We start from the raw sequence: 19705 nt of genomic DNA on the forward strand, positions 1-19705 counted from the left end.
GTTGACTCTGGTGAGATACCACAAGGACTACTAATAACAAACCTCAAAAATCAGGCGTTCCTTATCACATCCATAAACTGATTTACTTGGAACCCATAAGTTCTCTTGGAGTTACAACCTCGATTTAACCGGTTCCATTCAAACCATAATGATCCACAATGAACGCACCATTTCAGAATATATTAGTAATCACACAACTGATTCTAAGATTCGAAACCCATCACACTCTTACTGCGCATAGCAAACCATAAGTTACCGCTCTCGCTCTAAAACCGAAACTTATCCAAATTGTTCTCAAGGTACCGGATAACTAAATCTTGCATGCAACCTCAAATTCCTTAACATTACCCAATACATATCAAACCGAATTTTCGACACTAAAGACATATGTATCATAAATAAATCTTTTAACTATTAAACTTTCCATTGTAATACCTCAATAACCCATAATACTTCCAAAAGCATCAAAATCTCATAACCCCTTGCGCTAACAAGCATAATCATTTCGGACCCATAATATCCGAAGTCATTCCGTCAATATTGTTCATAACATGAAACACTTAGCACAACACGATTCCATCTCAGAAACACTGATAACCATAACATACTAAGAATTTCGACAAATCCTTTCCATTAAACACACACTAACTCATTCACTGCAAAGTACTGCAAGACTATCCAAATGGGTACCACACAAGCCACTTCCTATAAACCCAACATGTCGGTTATCTGAAATCTCACTTCTCACTCAGCCACTGGTCACAACTTCTTATCACTTACCCATTTCGTAAACTTACTTTCTCAAAATCACACAACAATCACAAGCTCGTCTATTCCATACTAGACAACAATACCACCATTCAAATAGATTCAAGTACTCCCAAGGGCGCACCTAATTCTTGCCACTCTCGACTAACACTAACCAATTCTCGAAGCCACTAAATCAATTACCGCAAATCATAAGTCTTGCACACTACCGAACCAACCTTGGGATAGAATCACCACACACTTTACACATTAGAGTTACCTTTCAACGTATCGAGTCTAACCGGACTAAACTCCAAATCCAACGAAGCACATACTTGGTCTACAATGACCCACTTTCCTCTACCAAGGTTCCCTTATTCCATTCCTTATTTTTTTTGAATTCCAAAATGATCCATATAACTCAAATAGGTTTAAGCCTCATCTCTGATTCACTAAATTAGAACGTCTCCATTGTCGAACCTAAACACACCTAACCATTCAAGCGACTATACCATCAACTCAATAGGATAACAACATCGATAAATAACAAAACTCACCGAAGCCACACAACAAGTACAAAGGCTCTCAGCCTCAATCCGATACTGGACATAACTCCTAACAGTTGCTTGGTTACTAGAATCTCACTCTCGTAACATCACAAACACATTCTCATAAGCATGCCAGATACCAATTATTTCCTTCTTAGTGCTCAAGAATTTTCTATCCAAATCCTCTTTATCACGACTCAATTCCATGTACACAACAAGTACCAATACCAATCCCCTTAAGAATTCGGATTCTCTATGCTCTCTCACAATATCGTCATGTTAGTACTTACTCTCAACTTCTCTTATCTACCACACGCAATCACTATACTCGTCGAATCTGGTAATCCCTAGCGAACTCACTCTCTCTCTCGCATACCAATACTAAAAACTTAACCATTAAAGAATCATTAACCTACCATAGATTCACACGTGCCACGCATACTATCACAAACCTCATCGAAGTCGAAACCCTTCTTTTTCCCAAAACCAATTCATTAACAAGATGATCACCTCTTACTACCCCACATAATGCATTAACCACTTTTCGAGCAACCGACCACTAGGATCACAGATATCCTTCGGCTCTTATTACCAACTCCCCATCTCTCGAGGAACCAACAATGAAATAGTCTTAACCAAATTCCCGCAACGAAAACTCAAGCAATAACTAAAGCTGAACTTGGTCAAGCGTCCAAATCAAGATGGCACATCTCATATAATATCGCAACCTGACATACGAAATCGATCACACAGAAATTAGAACGGGTTTCTGCCATTCGAGGGAGAATACAACAAGACTACATAAATACCAATTGGAATCGCCTAGATACCAATTGGACCCGTCGAGATACCAATTTGACCAAAGTAGCACGAATAGAAGGAATGAAGGGAGTTTTTCCTAAGATGCCTCATAGCCTCTCGCGGATGGGTACAGACGTCTCCGTACCATTTCACGAGACTCTACTACACATTGCTCTTGTACCTAGTAGACCGGTAACCTAAGCTCTGATACCAACTTGTCACGACCCAATTCGGGGTCGCGCGGGCACCTACCTTTCCCACCTCGATAGGCGAACCCTCTCATTGAATACACATCAATTAAATAAGGACGATTCATTTAAACCAATAGATATTTAGAAATAACAGCGGAATATCATAATATTTTTGTAATAAACTCAAGTGTTCATATGATTCTAACAAATACATGATTAAAGACTCAATCCATCTTCTCATGACTGGTCTAGACTAGTACAAGTGCGACTAATGACTTCAGATTACCACTACATTCTAAAACTCAACCTCCATCCCGGAATGAAATGGGAGGAGGCCTTCCAGATAGGCACCGCGTATTTCCACATATGCTTCGATCAATCACCTGAAACAATCTACACCCCAAAAAGGGTGTAGCAAGTGCAATATCAGTACAAACCACGCGTACTGAGTAAGTATCATAGGCCGACAATGGTTAGTAACACATATCAGTAAAAGAATTCATAGATAAACATGATAACAACCCAATCAAGTCATACGTCTATCTACCACACACTGTATATCAATACCTTTAAGCATTAAATTCACTCTAATAATTCACTTGTCAAGCTCACAACGATCTCGGAACTCACATATCATTAAATCGATCGTTTCAGTCTAGTAGTCAACTCCTCGCTAAGATACTCATTATCCTACATCACATAGAGACCAAACATATAACTAATCTTACGGACGGTCTGTGGGATACCTCAACAAGTTCAATCAATAAATCCAGATCCAAGTACATGTCATTGCCTAAGTAAAGCATCTAATCCCAAATGTGCCAAGTCTGAATAAATCAATCCGAATCCATTCATCACAAGTAAACACCAAATCATCTCAAACAAGCCATAATGCAATGCAATGCAATGCAAGATGTATCAATGCAATGCAATGCAATGCAAGATGTATGAATGCAATGCCATGCCATGCAAATGAGGTGTACACATGTACTCCGGACGGAAATATCGACGTCTCGGTAGCACAACCCAGTGTGACTCGCGAAGTCTAAGTGCCACCCGTCCCGGATCTTTGCCCAACAGACAGACGGGACCCTGGCTAATTGCTCACAGGGGGAGTCTCACCGGCACCACTCTGGGGGACCCGCGGAGTCCATGCACTAACAACGATTCCGGGATAACATCGGAATCGGCCATGCAACAACGATGCCGGAATAGCTCATCCGACATCGGCCACCTCACAGTCACTCAAGTAAAGAGTTTATCAAAATATCAGTTTCGCTCAATCAACGATACCGGATCATCACCGGGTATCGGCCATGCATCATGAATATGAGAGAATGTATGCAATGCATATGTCAACGATTCCGGAATTGAACCTCGGACATCGGCCTTCTCACAATCACTCAAGTAAAAGAGTTTGTCAAACACCAGTTTCATATAATCAACGATTCTGAAATGGATCTTCGGACATCGACCTTTTCACAATCACTCAAGTAAAAGAGTTTATCAAATATCAGTTTCGCTCAATCAACGATACCGGATCATCACCGGGTATCGGCCATGCATCATGAATATGAGAGAATGCGTGCAATGCATATGTCAATCATCAACAATCAAGTTCAACATCACAAGTACCAACAATGGGGTACGCCAACAATGTATCATATCACAATACCAACAATGGTATGCCAACAATATATCAATATCACAATACCAAAGAATACGCCAACAACGTATCATATCACAATACCAACAGTGGGTATGCCAACAATATATCAATATCACAATACCAACAATGGGTATGCCAACAATGTATCTATATCACAATACCAATAGTTGGTATGCCAAAAATATATCATATCACAATACCAACAGTGGGTATGTCAAATCTATCCCAATCTGATGACAAAATAAATTCGATATCTACAACTACACATGGCATCAAGCCAACACAATAGAATTGTAAACACAACACAACAGGGTGGCTAGTCCCACACACAATAGGTCAATCAACCAATCGATATACATTATTGCCACTTCCTTAAATTAGAACACGAATCTCACCCTACACTCAAAATCCCTCGTCACAACTCATTTTGGACTCAATCACAATCATTGGTACATTTTATCCTCCCATTTATCCACTAGATTCACTTTTAATGGCATAACACAAGTAATCACATATTACGGGAAATTTTCATCATTAGGCACAAAAATAAGTTTCATCCGCTACTCCCAAGTCACATAAATCAACCAATATTCAAGAAAACCCACATCAAACAACCTAAGGAATCTAAAGGCCACAAGCCCAAACAAACAAGTCACACAACAATATCATCGTAGGATTCCATCCAAAATCTCCAATTATCTACACATGCATTCTCCGTTCCTTCTAATACAAAAATATGGCAAACTAACCGTAGTCTACCGAAGGGAAAGCCATAACCTACCTGGCTGCCGAATAGGTGCCACGAACCCACACGTTGCCTTGTCTTTCGAAGCGTCTCCAAATAATCAAACTCTATCACATATGAATTCTATGTAAGAAACCATGAATAATGATATCCATATTGGCTACTTTCTATTCGGGTCAAATTCCAACCCTTAATTTAGGAAAAACGGGCTCCAAGGGCAAAATGGGAATTTTATGACCAAAATACCAAATTCAATACTAAAAGGTCAAAACCCATTACTTTAATCATAGGAATACTCAATTAATTCTCAAAATCATCATTTATATGAAAACCCCCAAATTTGGGTCTAAGAACCCTAACTTTGATTCAAGAATTTCAACTCTAGAATGGAAGATTATTGGTTAACAAGCCTAGATATATCATTATCTAGCATAAATAGCAACATTAACATCATTTATTCACAATCTAGGAAGCCATTTCGTTTTGAGAACCTTTTCAAGAAAACCCCCCATAAACCCTCTTTTAGTCTTAAGCTTCTAGGAATTTCTAGCATGGATTCTTACTTAGGAAGGGAAATGGAAGAGATTAGGATTAGGGAACTTACTTCCAAGAGAAATCTGACCATTAGCCCCTCAAGTCGCCTCCAAGGTGGTAAGAAAATATAATAGAAGTTATGGGAGGAAATAAGGGTTTTTGGAGGCTTTAAAACATAAAAACTGCTCGTCGACCGCTACGGCGGTCGCCCTTACCGCTCCAGCGGTTACCGCCGATCACCCTTTACCGGTGGTCATCCTTACTCGGGCGGTCACACGTACACCCAAAAATCTGGTGTCTTCCAAACTTGAAAATGACACCCGGAACCTCCCGAACACAAACCAAATATCCAGATATATATATAAAAACGCCCTACAAATGTACTCGTGGTCTCGGAATTTCCAACGGAGGCTTCGTTGACCAAGTCAAACCTTGATGGCCTAAATATCAACTTTCCAACCCAAGTCTCAAAACACAACCGAGTGCATTAGGAACCGAACCAAACCCACCAATCAATCACAAATGGTCATCCAGACCTCTCAAAATTGACGGATTTCCGAAAAAAGTCTGTTTGCTCAAAAGTCAACTCCCGCTCAAACGATTTTCGCTTAAAGCCAAATTTTTCTAGAAAACATTCTAAAGCCCACGATGCCTAGGAAGTCATGCCAACTATCACTCTATCCTCGTATCAACATCAACAAGTAAGGTACTACAATATCACAATCATGATGGAACAACAGTCCCCAATATCTACTATCAACACGTGGCATCAAGCCAACAACGATAGAACAATCAAGTCACAACACAATGGGTTGGCTAACCCCAATCATACAACAGGGCCCAACCAAAGTCAAAATCCAACCCAACTTCATACCCAAAGGTTTACATGATTTCTTCGACAATATCATATAATTATATGCTTCGCTAAACGAAGTCTCACCATAGGGTAAGCCATCACCTACCTGCATGGCCGAACAGTAATACACTAACAATCATTCCTTAGCCTTGCCCTTCCGCTGAGCCTCAAGATCAAGAAAGCCTGGGCATATTTGAAATCTAGATTAGAAATCATGAAGATCGATACCTATATTTCTATCATTCAAATAAGGTTAAAACCAACCCTAGAATTTGGGAAAACGGGGCCCACGAGGTCAAAACGGGAAATTCGGGGGTAAAATATCCAATTAAACACTAGGTGATCAAAACCCATCAACTAATTGCTAAATTGTGATTAAAACCCATCAACTAATTGCTAAATTAACTCAAGGATTCATACAATTTTGAAATCCAAGAAAAACCCTCAATTTTGGGTATAAACCCTAACTCTTAGATTCAAGGATTCAACATTAATAATGGAAGATATATGATTAACAACCTTAAATACATCATAATCTAGCATAAACCCAATCAATTTCATCATTTAAAAGCCTAGGTAGAATATCCATTAAATCCATTTTTTATCTTCCATTACTAAGGAACTAACAAGGAAAGAGGGATTCTAAGATGATTAGGAATAATGAATTAGTAAGGAGATTAGCAGGACTTACCACCAAGAATTTCCCCCAAGAATCTTCTAGAATAGTTCCCAAGAGCTCAATTTTCGTAATGGTAATAAATGATAGACTAAGGGCTTTTAACACACACTTAATGAAAATAACAGGCCCGATACCATTACGGCGGCATCTGGACCGCCACGGCACCACTGCCTTGACGTCCACTCAGACCGTCGGCGCGGTAAGGACAAAACAAGCTTGGCCACCCCAGCGGCCATCCCACCCCACGGCGGTCTGCCATGGGGATTGTCGCGCCACCGTGCGGACATCGGTGTACAGAATTCCCAAATATTTTTTCAAGTCTCAACCGAAAGCCCGACCAACTCCCGAGGCCATCTGCTCACAAACCACCTACACAGACCTATACAAAAACGTGCTACGAATGCACCTGTGGCCTCGAAATTCCCAACAGAGGTCTCGTTGACCGAATCAATCCTGATACCTCAATTCCAACTTCTCAACCCAAGTCCCAAAATGCATCCGAGTGCATTGGGAAACGAACCAGATATACACGCAAGTTCTAAACGACCATCCGAACCTCTCAGAATCGACAAATTTTCGAAAAAGGCCTGTTTACCCAAAAGTCAACTTTAAGTCAACCCTTTTTCACTTTAAGCCCAAATTTCACAAATAGTCGTCTGAATCAAATCTAGACACCTCTAGAAGCTTGTCAATGGTCCCCTTGGGTCAAAAGGGAGCTAACCAAGCTCGGGAAAGGGTCGAAAATGCAATAATGACCAAACGGGTCATTACATGAGGGACCCGTGAAGTCTATATACCCTCACAATTGTGGCAAAGACCTCAGTAATCGCTACCAACACTCATACCTCGATTTCGAGATAATCATCGGACATTAGTCCTCACGTCATTCTCATCCAACTGAGCCCAGCTCATAAAAGTTTTTCCTTATATATCATCATTGTATCAGCAGTATATCATGAAAGAAAAAAAATGCGTGCAAGGAATGAGTGCAATATCAATAATCAAATCGGTCTCAAACAGTACCACACGCGGGCACACTAACAATATCAATAAAAGGCTACACAATAAGCCATAATAGAATCACAATTCTCGTCTCAACATCAACAAGTAAGGTGCTACAATATCATTATCAAGATATATCACTAGTCACCTATATCTAATATCTCACGAGGCAACGAGCGAACAATAAATAGAACAAGATAAGTCACAACACAATGAGGTGGCTAGCCCCCAAATTATACAACAAGGCCCAACCTAAGGCAATAGCCAACCCAACTTCATACCCGAAGGGTTACAAGAATTCTCCGACAATATCGTCTAAATATATGCTTCGCTAATCCAAGTCTCACCATAGGGTAAACCGTAATCTACCTGGAAGGCCAAAGTCTCCAACAATCACACCTTAGTCTTTCCTTTCCTTTGAGCCTTGTGATAATGGAAGTCTAATCATATCCGAGATATGTAATCAGAAATAAGAAGCACATCAATCAAACCCTACTTCTATTCAAGACCCAAATCCCAACCTATAGAATGGGGTTTGTGAACTAGAAAGATGAAATTAGAAATCTATAGGTCCCAACATGAAATTAATATTCTAGGTGATCAATTCCCATTAATTATAAGCTAGGAGAACTAACAAATCACTTAAATTCGGGTTCTAGGCAAAACCCCCAAATTTGGGTATGAACCCTAACTTCCCAATTGAAGAATTGACCTCTAATAATGGAAGATAATAGTTAACAACATTAGATATATCAAATTCTATAATAACCCAACCAATTTTCATCAACATAATCAACTTAGAGGTTGTAAACCATTTTTATGAACTTTCATGAAACCCAAGTTGATTCCTCTAGATTCTATGGATTCTAGCCTTAGATTAATGATTAATGGAAGTAAATGGAGGATTCTAAGACCGAGGAAGTTACCTTTGTGAAGAAATAGCCAAAACCTTCTAAAAATCGCCTCCCAAGCCTCAAGATATGAATATGAAATAATGACAAGAGGTTGGGGTTTTTAATCACTTTTAAGACACAGATCTAGTCGTTACCACTTCTGCGGCATCGGGACCGCTACGACGGTTCCGCTACAGCGAATTCTCAGACCGCTATGGCGGTCAACCCAGTTTCCTATTTTGCCGCTTTTGCGGAGTTGCGGTGCCGTTATAGCGGTTCTGGTGTCGCCATAGCGGACACCAGACACCAGAATCCCAAAACCAAGTTTCACAATTCAGCCCGAAATCTCGACTATCACCCGAGACCATCTGTTCACAAACCAAATATGTAGAAATACATAAAAACACGCTACGAACGTACTCGTGCCTCAGAATTCCCATCGGGGTCCCGTTGACTGAGTCAACCCCCGATCCTTCAAAACTAACTTCCCAACCCAAGTCCCAAAATGCAGCTGAGTGCATTGGGAACCAAACCGAATATGCACACAAGTTCTAAAAAACCATCCAGACCTCTCGGAATTGACGGATTCCCAAAAAAGTTTTGTTTACCCAAAAGTCAATTTTGAGTCAACCATTTTTGGCTTTAAGTCAGAATTTCCCCAAAACTTACCTAAATCAACTCCGATGACCTAATAAGCGTGCCAACGGTCCTCGCGGGTCAATATATGAGCTAATAAAGCTCGAAAACAGATCAAAAGGGTCAAAAACGCAATAACGACCAAACGGGTCGTTACAGATTTGGGTCTTGAATAGAAGTAAAGGTTGAATGATGTTTCTTCTTGATTATAATTTCATAATTCGGATATGATTAGACTTCCATTATCTCGAGGCTCAAAGGAAGGTCAAGACTAAGGTTTGACTATTGGAGATTTGTTGTTCGGTTTTACAGGTAGGTTACAGTTTACCTTATGGTGAGACTTCGATTAGCGAAACGTATGTTTAGATGATATTGTCGAGAAATTGCATGTAAACCTTCGGGTATGAAGTTAAGTTGGATATTGCCTTAGGTTGGGCCTTGTTGAATGATTTGGGAGCTAGCCACCCCTTTGCGTTGTTGACTTATCTTGTTCTATTTACTTATTAGCTCGTTGCCACGTTGAGACATTGGATATTGGTGATTAGTGATGTATCATGACTATGATATTGCGGTACTTTACTTGATTTGATATTGAGATGAGAATTCTGATTCCATTGTGGCTTATTTTGTAGCCTTATTATTGATATTACTTTTTTGCCATGTGTGGTACTGTTTGGGATTGAATTGGTTATTGATACAGTCAAACCTCTCTATAATGGCAGCGTTTGTCCGAGAATTCATGGCTACTATAGTGAGGTGTGGTTATATATGTATACTGGTATTTCATGTTCAGATCTCATTTAGCTGTCATAAATAAAAATACGCAAAAAAAAACTATTTTTTGTATCTTTTATGTTATAAATGAAAAGAAATGCTTGTTAATTTTAAAATCTTAATTGATTTTGATAGTTCATTAATTAAAAATTAAAAAGACTAATAAATTACTCATAAATTCATAACTAGTTGTACCATACCGATAAAAGATTATAATCTATGGAACACATGTATTTGAAATTAATTAAAAGTTTTAATATTTAAATTTTGATGTAAGAATTCTACAATTGTAGGTTGTTTCATAATTTTCGTTCTCTTTTTGATAATATAATTCTTGAACTGACTTAGATTTTTGTCCAAACTTTCAGCAAAAGGGAACTCAATAGCTTTCCATTGAAGGTTGTCTAAGAGCTTCTTTTTTATCAAGCAATAATAGTACTAAAATATACCCAAATAGCCAAATTGAGATTTTCTGAAAGTAGAAACAAAAAAAACACATATAGCGTTGGCTTTTGTCTAAGAGCTTAACCATTGACTGTTCTATCTCACCCAAGTATCAGTAGGTTGAGGCTCGTTATCATCACTTTCATTGTCACCTTCTGCATCCGTATCTCTTGTTCTTTCACTCCACTGACTCGTGCAATAATCTCTTCATCGATTGGAAGTGTTGCATCAAACTCCATATAAGTGGTAGCATCCTTTGTTGATTGGTTTTATGAGATGGGATTTGGGCTATAATTTTTTTCTTTTAGATATTCGTACTTGAAATTTACTATGTGCATGACATTAATGATGATTACCATAAATATTTCAATATCTTATATACATAATCCATTCTTATAAAATATTATGACACAACATTTGAGTATGACCGTTATAGAGAGGTAATTTTACAAAGAGTGTACCGCTATAATAAATGTCACTACTGTTATAGGTAGAATGATGTTATAGAGAAGTAAAATATAACTTGAAAAATCGGTTCCGCAAAAAATCAGGTTGTTATACTGAAATGATGTTATAACGAATGGCAATTATAGAGAGGTTTGACTTTATTACATTTCATCATATTCATACTCATTTCCATGATACATTGATATTGCATTGTTATAGTACTGATGATGGAAAGTGAGACGGAAATACTGATGCATTGAAACACATTGTATATCGAGTCATCTCTAGGTTGTGTGCGGAATAACTGATATGAGGCGTATAGGTGAGAATGGAGTCATCTCTGGGCTGTGTGCAGGGTGACTGGTACATGGACTTCACGGGTCCCCCATGGGTTGTGCTGCCAAGGTATAATGTTCCATCAGTCGAGTACATGTGTACGGTGCATATGCATTACATTCATCATTCATACATTATTTCATTGCATTGTACCTCTTGGTTTTCTGTGATACGGTTGTGATACGATTGTGATATACTGGTTCGAAATAGTTATCCTGAGATTTGGCACAGTTGGGTTTAGATGATATAACATAGGTGATAACTTGTTGTGATATCTTTGGTTCGGAATAGTTATACTGAGATTAGGCATAGTTGGGTTTAAATGCTATAACATAGGTGATGACTTGTTGTGATATGATTGTGATATCTTTGGTTTGGATTGGCTACACTAAGACTTAGCACAGTTGGGTTTAGATGCTATAACATAGGTGATGACTTGTACTGTGGTTATGGATTATTGTTGACTTGTACCTTGTTGTTTTACGTGTTTATCTTGCTTTGTTGTTTTTATATACGTTAGCTAGTCTTAGTCAGCCTATGATACCTACCAATACTTGTTGTTTGTATTGACTGCACTTGCTGCATTCTTTTATGAATGCAGAGTACCAGGTTGAATCTACTTCTACCCCTCGTGGCTGATTATCGAGGTTGCTGCCGAGTCTATTCAAGGTGAGCATGAGGACGTTCGCTGCCCGAAGACTCTTCTTACTATTTATGTCTTATTTCCATTTCGAAACATCTTTTGATATATTATGTATTATTCAGACATGTAGTATTTGGTAGATGCTCTTGTATGACCAGATCAAATACTGGGGTTGGATTCTAATTACTTCTGCATTTCTTTATATTATTGCCATGAGACTTACGCTTTTCTATCATCTTCCGCTTTATTTATGTTTTATGATTGTTGGGATAAGGGTTCGCTTACCGAGGTGGGAAAGGTAGGTGCCCGCACGACTTAGTGAAATTGGATCGTGACAAGTAACTTGTACCACTTGCTCATAAAGTGATAAATATAACTTGCACTTGCTAGTTGTATCTTAGTTGTAGCAAATTCTAAATCAACTTGCACAAAATGAATATTGTAGATTGAGGGGCAAAATTTTTCTATAAATAGAGACATTTGCCTTCTCATTTGTAACATCATCGACAAGTGAAACACAATCTCTCCCTCCTCTCTACAAATCTATTAGTTTGCTTCTCTTATTTATTCCAATTATATAGTTTTATAACAAATCTCAATCATTCCGGGAATATAATCTCTTGTCCCACAAATCAAACGACCCTTTAAGGCAATGAGCTAGTCTAGTACCATTTAAATCTGTTGTGAAACCTTACAGTTACACATTTGATGAGGGCCAAATCTGACAATATTTGGACTATAAGCCAAGTAATGGGAGATATACAGTATAGATATAGGGTGTGTTCGGTATGGAGGAAAATGTTTTTCAAGGAAAATGTTTTCCTGCAAAATGTGTTCATGAAAAATAAGTGAATTTCTACTTATTTTCTCATTTTCGTTTCGTTGGTAGAAAATATTTTTAGGAAAATACCTACCCAAGCCCCATAACTCCACCCCAACCCCATCAACCCATACCACACCAACCCCCACCCCCAATTTTTTTTTTTTTTTTGAAGTTTTTAATCCCACCCCCCCCCCCCCCCACCTCCCCCAAAAAAAAAAATTTAAATAAGTAGAAATTCACTTATTTTCCGCTACACACCCAAACCCCACAACTCCAACCCAACCCCATCACCCCATACCACACCAACCCCCACCCCTATTTATTTTATTTTTTTGAAGTTTTTAATCCCACCCACCCCGCCTAAATTTTTTTTTTTGAAGTTTTAAATTTTCTTTTCTTCGTTTTCTACACCACCACAACCACCCCCGCCCCCAAAAAAATTCTTAAAAAAAGTTTTAAAAAGTTATTTTTTTCGGATTTTTACACCACCCACCCCGACGACCCCCTCCAATAACTACGCAAACTTTCAATTTTTATAATTTTTTAATAAAGGTAAAATTAACTAGGAAATAGAAATTCGGGAGGGGTAGGGGGTGCGGCCGGGGGGGGGGGGGTAAAAAAAATTTAAAACTTTTTTTAAGAAAAAAAGAAAAAAAAATTGGGGGTGGGTGGGGGTAGGGTGCGGGGCGTGGGGAGTGGTTGGGGTGGGGTTGAGGGGGGAGTGGGGGGAGGGATTTGGTGGTGTGTAAACCCAAAAGAAAATTTTGTTTAAAAAAAATTAGAGGGGGGTGGGGCGTAGGGGTAGGGTGCGGCATGGGGGGAGTGGTGCATGGGTGCCTGGAGTGGTTGGGGGGTGGGGTGGTGCATGGTTGCGGAAGTGGTTGGGGTTTTGTAGTTGGGGTGGGCGTGGGGGTAGGGGGTGGGTGGTGCAAAAAATCAAAACTTTTTTTTCAAAACAAAATTATTATTTTTTTGGGGGGGAGGGGTGGGGGCAGGGGTGGGGTGGGAGCGGTGGGAGCGGTTGGGGGTGGGTTGGGTGGTTGGTGGAACGCACTTGTGGACTTGTTTTCCCTACTTTTATTAGGGAAGTCATTTTTCCCATTCTTGTTTTTTCCTAAAAAAAAATATTTTGCAAAATTTTTGACTAAACGAACATGAGATTGAAAAATGTTTTCCTCCCTACCCAACACATCCATATTGAAAAACAAGAAACAACAATAATCACTTGGAGTAACCAATGCAAGTACATATAATCATTGTTTGTAATTTGGATAAGAATCATTCTGTTTGATGTGCCTGTTGATCTTAATTAAGTTGCGACGCATTTGGACTATAAAGTGCATAATCACTTGCAAATAAAACCAATCAGTCGAATCAAAGCCCTAAAATTCAACACCATAAAACCTTTTTGTCACACAAGACAAAGGCAAAAAGCCATGACATAATTAATAGGATCACATGATCTAGCTGTTCGCAATAGGAAAAGTGTACAAACAATCAAAACAATAATTTTACAAACATATAACCCATTTCATTCCCAAGCAAATGGAAGAAAGTAATTAAACTGGAATAGGTCAGCTTAGACCGTGATATCTGCAAATGAAATGAAGAAAAAAAATACATCATTGCTATAGAAATATATGATCATTACAAACGCGTTAGCAAAAAATAGAGATATTCCCTGGACAATCATACTTTTTTTTTTTTTTTGACTTCCTCCCCTTTTGGATAGGGATAATATTCCTACTAAAAGACTACTGTAGAAAACTTAAAGAGTAATCCGCTTGAAACAGAGAAGTAGTATTATATGAAATGACTGATTTTCTCAGAAAATTATTCTTCTCTAAAATGATTGCCAATATTTGGCTGGAAAATGAAAATATTTTTTAGAAAAAAGTCATTTAGTAAAGATTGGTAATGGTATAATTAAGAAATCGGATAGTGTATTGATAACAACAACATACCCAGTGTAATCCCACAAATGGGGTCTGGGAAGGATAGTGTACTCATGAGATTTTTAAATATTAACAAATTGATAATAGTGACTTGAGTGTTAGTATAAGTAATGACATATATGAAATTAGGAGTTAAAATACTTGTGAAGTAAAATGACTTACTGATAAGTTGGTATAATACCAACTCATATATACTTTTAACTTAGACTTTTGCTTGGTTCGAACAAGTTAGAAAACAAGTTAATTTAAGGAAAGTAGAAGAAAATATACACAGGGACAACGAAATATCAAAGAATTACATATGTATTAATCCAGTGAAAACAAAATAGTTTTTGAAAAGATATTTTGAATCTTACCAAACGCACTACATATTATTCGACAACATATAGTTGGAAACACCTTATATGCTATTTAGAGGGGGTGGGGGTCATCCAGTAGGGAATTAATAGTAGCAGGAAATTGTAGGATCACATTCTTGAAAAACGTCTCTCATCCAGGCACCTTTTTTCGAACCTTGGTCTAGCATTATATAAAAGGGGAAATACAATCGAAAAAAAAAAAGATTCCAAAAATGTCCTATTAGAGGTGCACAAACAGATAAAAGAAAACAAGAAAGAAGGAGTTACAGCAAAAAATGTGTTACTTTATGTACTATCAGTTTGACGAAGTCGTCCAACATGCAAATTATAAATTAGGCAGCAATTAGTTAAAGAGCTATCTCAATTCTTGCTTTTGAAGCGATGCCTATCAATAACAGGAAGCGAGGGATTTGACTTAAAACTAGACCACCTTATTCTATATAATGTAACCTTTTCATGTGAAATGGAAACCTTCTTTCAACCCTTTAGCTTCGTTATAGCTAGACACTATTAGCTTCCTCCAACAGGCATAAGTTTTTGTGCACTAAAAGGTCATTTGGTTGGATAATAAGTTATTTTGAAAATTGAAACTATTATATGGGGATCAGATAAGTCACACGAATTAGTGAATCCGTATATGTTTATTGATAGATGTTTGGTTTATTAGACTAAAAATAAAATATTAGTATAATATAAAATATGTGTTTGGCTTAAATTAGATAAACTGGGATGAATTACTATTTTCAATCTTAACCTTGTCTTTCTTAAAAGTTTTGGGCGAAAAGCTTTGGAGAAAGACAAGTTTGTCATTTTATTGTTTTATCCCGAGACTAATAATCCTGGAATTATTATCTTGATTAGAGTGACATAAAAATAATATCATAATTGTAGTACAAACAATCAGGATATTACAAATCCCAAAATTATATCGAATATGAGATAAAATAATTCAACAATTTATATCGGAATTATAATGCATTATTCCACCAACCAAACAACGCCTAACGATATACTCCCTCCGTTTCAATTTGTATATCTTACTTTTCTTTTTCGACCGTTTAAAAAAGAATGTTTCGTTCCTTTTTTGACAACTCTTTAATTCTAACTTTCCACGTGACATATTTAAGACCATAAGATTAAAGGGCATTTTGATACATTTGACATATCTTTAGCTTAAAATCACAAGATTCAAAAGTCTTCTTTACTTTCTTAAATTTCAACGTATCAAAAAAAAAAATTAAAATGGAGGGAATAAAAAAAATATGTATGCAAATGGCAAAAATGTGTGTACCTTGGTCAGTCTGGAGAAGGGAAACAGATGATTCAACTCTGAAGTGTTTAACGCAGGAAAGACCAAGCATGCTAGCTGCTTTCACCTGACTGTTGTTCTTGCCAATTTTGGTTTCAATATCTGGATGAACCTTTCTTTTCAACACTTTCGTCATCAACTGCACACCACAAGCACAAAATATTTGTCACAATTAATCTAATCTATAATGCAAAGAGATCTCCAAATTGATTAAAATTTACTAGCTACAAGCATGTTGCATGCAGGTGCGGTGCCAGAATTTTCACTTTATAAGTTTTGAATCATAATTTGTTTTAATCACCAGATTCTGAACAAATTATTTATGTAGATCAAATGAAATTTTCACAAATACAAAGTTCAAGCCAAAGTATTATTTCTGCCAAAACCGGTAACTTGCAATTTGACTCCGCCCCTGATTGCATGCATGCACACAAAAGTAAAATGGAATTTAACTTACATACATTGATTAGGCAAAAATACTTTGCACTATTATCATTTATTCATCTGTTGTAGCAGAAAATTTGTCATTTTTAAATTACAAATTGCACTTCTTTTTAAAAAGTCACATGTAATTATCTTTGGATTTAACTCATATATAACGATCGTGCCAACAATTTTCTCACAATATGTACAGTTTAACTTGTCACACACAGTTAAACACTTTTTTTTTTTTTTTTGGTTGTTACAAATAGTACTACTTTTTATGAATGGTTACGTGCACTTATCTTTTAGCTGACATGATAGAGTAAAAAATTTAAAGTTAATTAAACTAGTTATCTTTTAATAAAATAGTATAAAGAATTTTTTTATGCTGTCAGTATAAGAAAGTTAAACTAAGTTTAACAAAACAGTGAAGGAGAGGAACTCTTTAGACTCACTTTTTGTAGCTTTTGGATCGGGCGCTGCTCGTCCTTGACCCTTCGAATGAGTTTCTTGGTGAAAGAAAGTCCATTCTTCAATTGTGGAGACGAATTAGACTTCTTAGTGAAAATTTCTGGCTCTATACTTTTTTCTGGACTATCTGCCTTATGGTGATGATCAGAATCAGCAGAGAACAAGTCAGCCAGAGTGATCCTTTCTTTTTTCATCATCTTATTTGAATCAATAGCCAATAGTGTCAAATTTTCTTTTGGAGCTTCCTCATTAATCACTTCATGAACTCCAATATTTGCATATATTAAGGGATACAATTCTTCATTTCCCTCATCAGCAACTGTAGTCTCATTACATTCTTGAATATCATTTCCCACTGAGTAGTACTCTTCTTCTTCCTCTAGGGATATTTCTTCTTGTTCAATGTCTATATCACTTTGCACATTTTTCAGTGGATCAAATCCAAATGTGCCAATTGTGAGGATTGATCCTCCTTTCCAAATATCTAACATGTGTGCAAATGAGGCATCTTGAAGAAGAACTTGCGTATCATGACCAATAATTTCATTGCTGATTTTGAACTCAATATCTTTCTTATTTCCATCTGTCAAATTTAAAACAATAGTACTTTATTTTTGGGAAAAAACCACCACCAAAAAAATAGAAATTAGCGAAAATCCGTCACTAATACTAATTAGCAACAGATTATCAAACAAATTTGTTGGCTACGAGCAATTTAGACGAATTAGCAATGAAATTCGTAGCTAAATTCAAATATTTTTTGTAGTGAAGTGGAGTAATATTTTATATTCCGTTTAAGAAAAAAGAAATAGCATCACCTTTCTGCTGAAACTTGCGATGCACCCAATTGAAGATCTACAGCCAAAAAAAGAAAAAGGTGAAATAGAAGTTAAGAACTCAAAGGGGAAGGAAATTAAAGGAAAGAAAGAACAATGAACAACCTTGTGAGGTTTAAAACCTATAATTAAATTTGAAATTTGTACCTTCATTTCCTTTTTTTTTGGGATTTGTTGATCAATTGAGTAGCGGGAATTTTGTCCGTTGACTGAGGTTGGAAATGTTAAGTGACACAGTGAATAACTAATGCCAATTGGCCAAGAAAATATGGGGAGAGAGGGGTCATATTTGGTAGATGGTTTGAGTGATTGACACATGTATGGGGAAGTGAGCGGGGCCCCTATAAGTATAGGCAATGTTTGGATATTGCATGGCATGGCATGTTTCATCAAAATATTACGACGTTTATCTCTATGGCTTCATCGATGGTGCCGAAGTGTCTCCAAATGACATTCATGCCCTCTCTTCAACAGTACTCTTTAACTTTCATAATCGCAAACCTTTAACAAGATATTTGAGAAACAATTTAACTTATATGTATATTCATAGGCCATATGGCAAGAAAAATTACACTGTCAGTATAATTTAATTGGTTATAAATTATAATATTGGAACTTTTAGCCAACCGACTAAAAAATATTTTACCAGCTTAGCCGTCGCAGTTTTGTAGCAGTCGTTGATGTATGATAGTATATAATAAGCGTTATATATATACTGGCTAGAATTTGTAAAACAAAAAATTAAGGTTATAATTTTTTGTAGTGAACTTTTTTGAATTGCTATGTAATGTAAAAATTCCTATAATAAATTATTCCTCTGTTTTCCAACTAACTATATTGAGCTTTGATATGAAGTGTTCATGTAAATTGCAATTATAAGTCAATTCCACGCCACCTACTGGCTCTTTCAATCCGGCGAAATGAAAGTCTTTGGCATGTATCAAAATGCAGAATTTGGTTGACGAACTATGCGTCGCTAGTGTAGCGGCTTGTCGAACATTTGACAAACACATGCCATCGATTTCAAATAGGATTTTTCCCTGGACACACGAGCAATCAGAGCATTGAGTATAGCATCTGCTTGATAGGGGGGGCTTCCATTCACCAGCGCAGACTAAAAGTGCTCTCCGAACCGTCTTTGGATAGTCACCCATCACACGGCTCTCAAACCCACCTTTGTGGTGGATCGGAGACAAAGTCAAAACGCAACATTCTTTGCCCCATACTTTGAGATGCTCCTCCCCGCCGATCAAGGAGCGAGGCTGCTCGTGATAGGGGGATATAGCTCAGTTGGTAGAGCTCCGCTCTTGCAATTGGGTCGTTGCGAGTACGGGTTGGATGTCTAATTGTCAGCGCCATGAGAGACAATTCACACCGATCATGGCATACATATATTTACATAGCCATATACATATGTATATATATCTTCACCGTTCAATCTTTAATTTGTTGCGTATTTATCGCCTTTAACATGATATATATATAGAGAGAGAGAGAGAGTTACAATTTAATGAAATGCTTACAACTCATTGTTTAACAGTTGACCTTATTGGTGCTAGAATATTTCTTACAAACATGTATAAC

At 37.3% G+C, this 19705-nt stretch overlaps 1 protein-coding gene across 2 annotated transcripts; it reads right to left on the minus strand.

The window, feature by feature from the left end:
• Positions 1–14131: 14131 nt before the first annotated feature.
• On the minus strand, positions 14132–18692 carry LOC132053498 (protein TILLER ANGLE CONTROL 1-like). 2 transcript variants are annotated; one of them, XM_059445559.1, is made up of 5 exons: positions 18227–18692; positions 18104–18140; positions 17270–17868; positions 16374–16530; positions 14132–14361 (listed from the first exon to the last, which is right to left on the minus strand). In XM_059445559.1, the coding sequence occupies exons 1-5, from the start codon at positions 18509–18511 to the stop codon at positions 14348–14350; spliced, it is 1092 nt and encodes a 363-aa protein (XP_059301542.1). In that variant the 5' UTR covers positions 18512–18692; the 3' UTR covers positions 14132–14347. The 2 variants fall into 2 exon arrangements, with proteins under 2 accessions (XP_059301542.1, XP_059301543.1); XM_059445560.1 differs by having other exon boundaries at positions 18269–18684.
• Positions 18693–19705: the final 1013 nt, after the last annotated feature.

Source organism: Lycium ferocissimum, chromosome 4 (genome assembly GCF_029784015.1).
Source record: "Lycium ferocissimum isolate CSIRO_LF1 chromosome 4, AGI_CSIRO_Lferr_CH_V1, whole genome shotgun sequence".
NCBI classification, from domain to species: Eukaryota; Viridiplantae; Streptophyta; class Magnoliopsida; order Solanales; family Solanaceae; genus Lycium; species Lycium ferocissimum.